General features: G+C 46.5%; 1 protein-coding gene across 1 annotated transcript in view; it reads left to right on the top strand.

Annotated features, from left to right (window-relative positions):
* ALDH1A2 (aldehyde dehydrogenase 1 family member A2) overlaps positions 1-8,326 on the top strand; it is a 125,829-nt gene extending 117,503 nt beyond the window's left edge. Inside the window, exon 13 of the mRNA XM_070797496.1 lies at positions 6,468-8,326. Within this exon, the coding sequence (XP_070653597.1) occupies positions 6,468-6,540 (73 nt within the window). The 3' untranslated portion in view covers positions 6,541-8,326. The remainder of the gene's footprint in view (positions 1-6,467) is intronic.
* Positions 8,327-8,607: the final 281 nt, after the last annotated feature.

Below are 8,607 nucleotides of genomic sequence, written 5' to 3' on the forward strand. Positions count from 1 at the left end.
GGACAAATCTGGCCTAGAGAGATGTTTTGGTTTTTTTTTTTTTTTTTTCCCTCATAACATTTAAAAATCTTTACCTGACATCCAAAAAGAGGAGGCTTTCCATAAAATCTAAATTTCTTGCTTATTTCATTCGCCCACGGTGGAGTTGTTGCGGCTGTGAGTTCTGCAGTTCACGGAACTTAATATTGGTTGCTGTTATTTTTACACATACCCAGTTTGCTCATTGTCACCTGCTCGGTGCCTATTGGATCTTTTGAGTCTGGGGCTGTAGAGCTTGGACATGGGGTGAATGGAGGGGATTTGCTGAAGATGCAAGTGGAGACGTTGCTTTAAACCCAGTCTGAAAGCTCTTTAGAGGGCAGATGTGGGAGCTGAGAAGATACCAGAGATTTTAAGGGCAGCATTCTTGGTGTAGAGAGGATGTTTTGGTAGAGATTATAGGAAGATGACCCATTATGAGGATTTTGCAATAACAGTGATAGGTATTAATCAGATGCCTGCTCTGCATGTAGCTTTATTCTCCCTTCTTACCTAACATTGTCTGATTTTGTCTCATTTGCTTTTCACAGTAATTCTATGGAATAGATACATTTATGTTTATCTCATAGATGGTTCAGATGAGAAACTAAGGATTGGAGTGGTTAAGTAGCTTGCCCAAGTTACACAGCCAGTAAAGAGCAGATCTGAGCTTAGAACCAAAATTTTGGTGGCTTAGTTTCTGTGATGTCTGGCCAAGGAAGTGTGGGTATCAGGTTTAATAAGGACTCTTCCGGGTCAGGATCAGAGCTGGACTGCCCTCTTGTGATGCTAAGGATGTGAAAAATGGGACTGTGGCAGAGGAACACTAGAAGGGTTGTATTTGCAGTTTCATATATAGATGGATTCTTAGAATGGCTTTGAAGAAGGAACGGTAGCTAGGGTCTTCCTGAGCTGATACCTCCCCTCATCCCCAAAACTTGAATTTTCACTCATTTTGAAAAGAGCTGGATCCATGTTTTCTAAATCCTGTGACTCTTAAGAGGAAATATCTTCTATGCCCACTCTTCCTGGCATTACTGAATATATCCTTTTTTAAAACAAATGTTCAGCTCACAATTAATCTGCTAACAACTATTGAGCATATACTTCATGCAAAGCATGATCCTTGGTCTGTGGGGAAAGGTCCAGCTCATTGAATTACTTAAAATTTTGTTGGATAAATTAAATATACAACACTTAAAGAATCAAAAGAATTCCAGAACAGCCTGTGAAGTGATAGAGGAATTCAAGGGTGATAGAGATGGCGTGAGCCAGAGAAGTCCATGACAACTTTAGATGTACAGGGATTTGAATTGGCCTTGAAGGAAGAGGAACATTTAAGCAGATGAAGAGAGAGGAATAATTTTTAGGGTTGGTGGGCAAAACAAGGTGGCAGTGAGGGGAGGGTGAGCAAAGGCACCGTGGGAGAGATGTGTGGTGTTCAGGGAGAAGAGGAGACCCCATGACCAGCACAGAAGATTTACATCTTTACATACTGTAGCTAATAATTTCTACTCCTGAGCCATTAAACCATGAAAATGAAGTTTAGCTTTGAGATTTAGCTTTGAGGCTAAGAGCAGAGTTTCTAGAATCACACAGCTCAGATATGTACCCTGGCTCTACTGCTTAATTCCTGTGCCACCTTGGACAAATTACTTAATCTCATTAATCTTCAGTCTCCTCATCTATAAAATGGGAATTGTTATTGTACTTCCCCCACAGGGTTGCTGTGAGGATTAAATGTGAGAATCAAGTATGCCAAATATCCATCAGGGTGTCTGACAAACCTTCAGAAAATGTGAGCTACTATCGTCATTATTGATCAACTAAATGACTGCCAAGTAGACAATCCATTTTTCTCTTAATAAATGCATTACTTTAGAAATGCAGCACAAGTTTTCCTAAATTTCAGCTAGTATCATCATCGACCTGCTTTTCGTCTGTGGTGACACCAGCGAGAAGCTGCTCTTGCTTGAACCTTTGCTTCTGGCCTTCAGGACCTCCCACTTGCTCTACAGCCAGAACCCATTCGTTGTTATTAGTATTTGTTGTTATTAGTATTCCTTCAGCTTTTATAAAGTCTCCATGTACTCATCTCTTCTTAACTTGCCTTAACTTTCTGTTCCTGCTTTTCAAGATGCATTCAACCTCTTTCATTTCCTGCCCCTGTGTTTGTGCTCTCCTGGCCTCTGAAATGTCAGGGCCGTCACTGGCTCTGGAAATGCCGGTCACATAGACTGTTACAGGTCATTAACAGGCTGCGTGTCATGGGCATAAAATAGACGTCGTATGTAACCACTGGTTAGCAGTTTCTCATCCCAGGCTAGCCCTGGACGCTCATCACGGGGCAAGCCTTCTACCAGGATTCAAGCCTGTGACATTGTCCAGTGCAGAACTTTCTGTCGGAAACAGTGCCCTTGCCTAGAAAGAAGGTCCAGGGAACAGTTTGGCTGTGTCAGAACCACACAGACTAGAGGCCTCTCTCTCTACTTATCTCATGGGCACTAACAGTGATTTGGCCTTCTCCATGCAGTTAAAAAACAATTAGGAAACAGTACTCTTTGATGAGACTCACTTCATCTTGTCCAAATTATATGAGTCTTTGTCCCTGTTTGCCCCCAAAACATGTTTTCTCTTCCTTAAATGACCCTGAGTGGTAGGAACTGCTTCAAATAGAAGAACCTGCCCTGCCCTGGTCCTTCCCTCTTCCTTCTTATTTAATACAGTCCCAGAAACTCTACTTCACCTTCCAGCCAGACAGAATTGTTTCTCTTAAGGCCTGCAGGCTCCATGCAACTTTGGTTCCTGGCATTGCCTTGCCCGCCTCTAAGAGGCACAGAGAAGGGAGGTAGCACTTTCTGAGGGCTGTCTGAGCCTCTGATCGCTCCCCTACAGAGAGCTGTGGAGAGGACTGCCCTCTGCAGGTTACCTGGTGATTGCTGTTGTTCAGTCATTAAGTTGTCTCCAGCTCTTTGCAGCCCCATGGACTGCAGCACGCCAGGTATACCTGTCCTACACTATCTCCCAGAGCTTGCTCAAACTCATGTCCATTGAATTGGTGACGCCATCCAACCATCTCATCCTCTGTCACCCCCTTCTCCTGCTGACCTCAGTTTTTTCCAGCATCAGGCTCTTCTCCAGTGAGTCGGCTCTTGGCATCAGGTGGCCAAAGTATTAGAGCTTCAGCTTCAGCACCAGTTCTTGCAATGAATATTCAGAGTTGGTTTTTCACCTAGTGGGTTGGCCTTTAATTCCTAGGGTCAGAGACTTGTGCTGAGTTTCTCTCAATTCTGCCTGTTCAGCTAGTTCCATCTATTTCAGTCTTCCTGTCTTTTCCCATCTCATTAAGCTCTCCTGAGACAAGAGGTCATAAAGCCCAAGGTATAAAATATGTGTCACAAACCTAGGAGATGGAAAGAAAGCTGTGAACCTCAGCATTTTAAAAACTAAGGACACAGGCTTTGAAGACAAGAAGCGCTGTTTGGATGCCCTGAGTCTCTCTCTCTGTGTGTGTGTGTGTGTGTGTGTGTACAGAAGGCGGGTGCATGGGAAAGTCACCTGCAGGCTGGGAGAGAGGCTTGCCAAGCACACCTATCTGGTGACACCCCTCTCAGAGGTTCTGATTTAGTATATCTGGGCTAGGGCCCAGGATTGCATTTTTAACAAATTTCTGGAATAATTCTGATACAGGTGATCTAGGGACCCTGCTCTGAGAAATGCTGCTGTAAGCCAAAGGAAAGGGCAGGGAAACAGACACCCTAGGCAGAAACCCTTGTTTGTTTTATGCGTGAGTCTGAGTGATTTCCTAAAATGGCTGATTGAGAGACACCAAAATTCAACATCTTACTTTACCTCATATGTACGCCGAGTTTGGTTCATCTTTGACCTAGTCTGGTCAAGAAGCAGGAATACAGGCTTCTGAATGTCCTGTGCCCTGACCCGTGACCCAGCTGGACAGATGACCATGTAGAGGTATTGGGGCGTGTCAGTAACGGTGCATCTGCCTTTTGTGCAGCAGTGAGCGTCTTCCTTAACTGTGAAACTGTCTGTGCCACAGAATTTAACTGGATTAAGAAAAATTTCAGTAGATTTGAGAGAAAGACCCTGGAAGGAGATGGCAAAATAGCTGAAGAACCGAAATGTCAAGGCTTTCAGAGACCTTACAGCAGTATTGCTCAAAGTCTGGGTCCAATAACCACCCATCTCATGGTCTCTTGGGCTTTTCCCCAGACCTACTGGAACAGAGTCTTAGGAGGGGATTGGTCAGGAACCTACACTTTAAGCAAGCTTCATGAGTGATATGTATACTAACATTCAGGAACTGATGTCAGAAAGACAGCTGGGTACCAGGAGATGGGGATGAGTTGGCTGGAGTCACACAGCCAGTTAACACAGAGCCGAGGTGGCACTGCTGTCTGCTGACCCCCTGCCCCAGTGTTCTGCTCCACTCACTGCCCTAAGACCTCTCACTGGCTTTCCTTGCGGTCTGGGCCCATGGGCATTATTTCCTCTTGTGGCAGATATGAACCCAGTTCTCCATCTTAGAGCAGTCTGAACACTTACAGCAGCTGGCTGCCTGGGATCCAGGAGAGGAGCACCCGCAGTCCAGCAGGGCTTTCCATTGCTTTGAGCACCCAGAGGTTTGGGATCTGACAGTCACACTGGAATGCAAGTTCCTGTCTCTGAAGGCTTTCTTACGTTTCTCACAGCCTAGTTAGAGATCTGAGGAGAGTGGTTCAGGGTCTGCCCCAAGTGCGTGCACAAGCAAGGGAACAAAAAGGGAGTAACCACGCTTCAAACAGGAGGCAGATGATGTCCGTGATGAAGAGACACATGCACAATTGCCCAAGGGCAGGAAAAAGTCCACTGAGAGCCAGAGCTGAGCTGGTAATAAAGAGACAGCCTGGTTGGAGCCAGTGAGGGAACCATATACCAAGTGGGGCAATCCCAAGTTTATTCTTCTCATCCCTGGAGCAAGATGGCCAATGCAGATGAGAGGACAGCACGCCTGCCCCAATCTCTGATGTCCTGGGGGCTGGGGGGAGGGGGGCATGACCACTCAGGTGTCCTGGTGCTCAGAGGAGCTGCTGGAAATGCATGAGGAGCCTTATGTGGTGCCAGGAAAGCTATCAGATAACTCCCAGAGTTATCAGGTGGCTTCTTTGAGCCTGGTGCTATGGGCCACACACTAGGTGGGGGAGAATGGAAAGCTGTATCAGTAAGATACAGGTTGGTGGGGGAGGCAGAGCAGTCACCTCCCTCCTGCACCCTGCCCCCTGGCGCGATCAGTAGTGGAGGGGGGCACAGGTGCTCTGAACACAGAGGAGTAGGGCGCACTCCTGAGAGCACAAGGAGAAGCTTCACAGAGGAGTGACCTTAAAAAGAAAAGAAGACAAAAGTTTGAGTATTTTATAGAAAAAAATTAAGAGAACATACTTGATAAAACAATGAAATAGAGGGGAGAAAAAGAGGCATTTCAAGAGAGGTAAAATGAGAAGGTTAACTTGAGAAAAGAGGTGAAGAAAAGGAGCATGGTGTCAAGGAGGCTTGTCCTCACCCCAGCATCCTTAGAGCAGCGGTTGCGGGGCTTTGTCTCCTGTGGCCACCTAGGCAGGTGACCTGGCACCCACCCTCCCTCTCAGGCCGGACCACCTGCGGGCTCCTCAGAGGCTGGGACCAGTTATGTCGTTTCTCTTGCACCCAGCCCAGTGCTGCCCGTGGTAGCAGTGCCATCAGTGTTTGTCTACCAAATGACACAGACTCCTTGGTCCATGGCCAAGATCCCAGAGAGTGCCATGAGCCAGGAGGGGAAGTGACCAAAGGCAGGTCTTAGGGAACAGCTTACTACCACATCCCAGTTCCTCTTCAGTCAGTTATTTTGATTTCTTGACTCTTTCCCCCAACTCTGTGGAGAACTGTGGACAGTATTTATTTAGGATTCTGTCTTTAAGACATTATAGGTGATTTGTACTCCTCCATGGGAGGCCTTTAGGTATTTGTTTCCACTCTCCCAGGTGGCTCAATGGTAAAGAATGCAGGAGATGGAAGAGACCTGGGTTTGATCCCTGGGTCAGGTAGATCCTCTGGAGAAGGGAATGGCAACCTACTCCAGTATTCTTGCCTGGGAAATCCCACTGACAGAGGATCCTGGCTGGCTGCAGTCCAGGGAGTCTCAAAGAGACAGGACTCAGCGACTGAACACACACATTAAACCCAAGGACTAACAAGAAGGAATGTAGAATCCTGAGCCGAGAGGACTGTTACCTGGAAACCTCATGGTTTTCTTTCAGTTGAAGTGGAGTAGATCTCCAGGAGACCCAAGAGAGCACAGACACGTCCCGGGTGTCCAGTGGTAGGAGTGGGGTTTCTACCCCATTTCCTCAAGGGGAAAGCCCACGTTGGAATGTTTTGGCCTCAGGTGCCTGATTCTGCCCTTTTCTATTTTTCAGGGGAGAATTTGGTTTGCGAGAGTACTCTGAAGTTAAGACTGTGACAGTAAAAATCCCCCAGAAGAACTCTTAAGATGGCCAAGAAGGAAGGTGAAGACCAGCCTGCACGATTCCCCTCTCTGCTTTCCCTGTGGGGCCCAGCTCTCAGGAATCCCCAATACTCAGTCCTTATTTAACAATTCAAATGACAGCATGTAGACCATTCGCTGGGTGTAATGAATGCAAGCCAGTGGGCGTGGTTTCTTGGCACTCTGTGAGGGATCACCTTAATAATACCAAATATTGGAAATGGGATAAAGGCCTGGGGAGCAGCTGTGGGCACATCCAGTGTGTCTTTCTGGGGTGAGGGGCTGAGTAAGGGAGCTGTACTTGTGTGATGCCTGTCACAGAGGACCTCACTCATGAGCAAAGATAGCCTTTCCATTGTCTTCTTTTCCCTCTTCCAGGCTCTCTCTCTTCACGCTCCCCTCCTGCTCCTCCAAGGAGATCTCAGCTGAGCTCATTTGGGGCAGATGTTTGGGCCGGGAACAATTTTCCAAGGTTTTGCAGCCAAATTACCGTTTCATGTTATCCATTCTTCAAAGCAAAACATGAAATGGTTTTAGTTAGAGCCAGACCAGATTGAAAATGCCAGGAGCTGGTACACTGCAGATGTACTAAGGAGAAAGAACTTAGGAAGTTTCTGACCCAGTCTGGTTTTCTTACATCCATAAATAACTTGAGTGAAAGATCAGGAGATGGAGCTCCAGAGACCATTCTGTGTAGTTCACAGCCTCGGAGCTCACTGCATGGTTTGGGTGTGTGTGTGTGTGTGTGTGTGTGTGTGTGTGTGTGTGTGTGTGTTTGTGCATACACGTGCATGTATGCATTTAATTCCTTCTTGATTATTCTGGAATAAGTCAGGGGCTGGGTTGTTTTTCATAGATTGGTAAGATCTTTTCCAAAGTTTATGTTTCAAATCAACCAAAAAGTGATCTGAGTGGACTTGAGAATTTGGAAAGAAGGTAGTGCTGGGTGCCTTGTTCTGCAGACAATTCATATGAAGTGAATTCTCCCTGCAGTTGGAATCCACAACCTCTTCTGCCCCCCAGTCCCCTGTGCCCACCACCTGCTAGTCCTGGTGCAGCAAGTGTTACTTCTGGCTCCCATGCCCTAGATCTGCTGGCGGTAACCTTGGAAGAGCTGGCCAGGCCTGGAGGTTTCCTTCTCCATTTGTAGTGTTGCAGTGTGCCATGATTGCCACGCCCCACCAGAGCTCCACTTGTCATGCTCGTGGCCCATCCACACACCTTTCTTGCCTCTTGGCCTCCTGGCAGGGTGGGGGGCATGGCGTGAAACAGGCCGGCCCCTCTCCCCCTCTCCTCCCAGCTGAGCACCACACTGCTGCTTCCCAGTGAAGGCTCCATGACGTGGGCAGTGTCAGCTTCCCTTCCAGCTGCCGAATCCAATTCATCTCTAACCTAGATGAAGATCACGTATTTAAAAGTACCAAACCTAACCTAGAGTGTATGAAAGATGGGCGACACATATATAGCCTTCTGTATTTAAGGGTTTTCTGCTTTCTAACGTTGCCGGTTGTCTATTTATAACCCTTGTGTCTACTCATGATATTTTAAAGAAATCTCTACTTGCTGTTATTGACAAAGGACAGTGGCTGGATGCCTTGAGAGAGCCACATTTCTGAGTTCTTGCGTATGAATGTCATGCTCTCCTCCTATAGCCTGTGTCCCCCATGAACATATCCACTAACCAGCTAGTTACCTTGAACTGCAATATAGAATGTGAAAATGAAGATTTATTTCTTTTAATTTACTTAAAAAGAAACCTCTGTGCTAGCAATAAAGCATTTATATTGTGTACTTCTTGGGATCTTCTGGCTATGTTTATCAGTGTCTTCCTGTCTTACTGAGTCCATCTAGGCCTTTGGCTCAGCAGCTGGACTTTTCAGGCATGTTGCCTGCTCTGGTTACTGAGCAGTCTGGGAGGGTATTCTTTCCATAAGGTAAATGAAGCCCTTATTTCCGACTCTATATAAATAAAGCCAGGTATACGTACGGTTCTGTGTGGCAAACCAGTCCAACCCTGCATGAAACATAGGAAATGACAGTTTTCATTCAGAGTAGCCTCCGGGAGAGTTAAC

This window comes from Bos indicus, chromosome 10 (genome assembly GCF_029378745.1).
Source record: "Bos indicus isolate NIAB-ARS_2022 breed Sahiwal x Tharparkar chromosome 10, NIAB-ARS_B.indTharparkar_mat_pri_1.0, whole genome shotgun sequence".
In the NCBI taxonomy this organism is placed as follows: Eukaryota; Metazoa; Chordata; class Mammalia; order Artiodactyla; family Bovidae; genus Bos; species Bos indicus.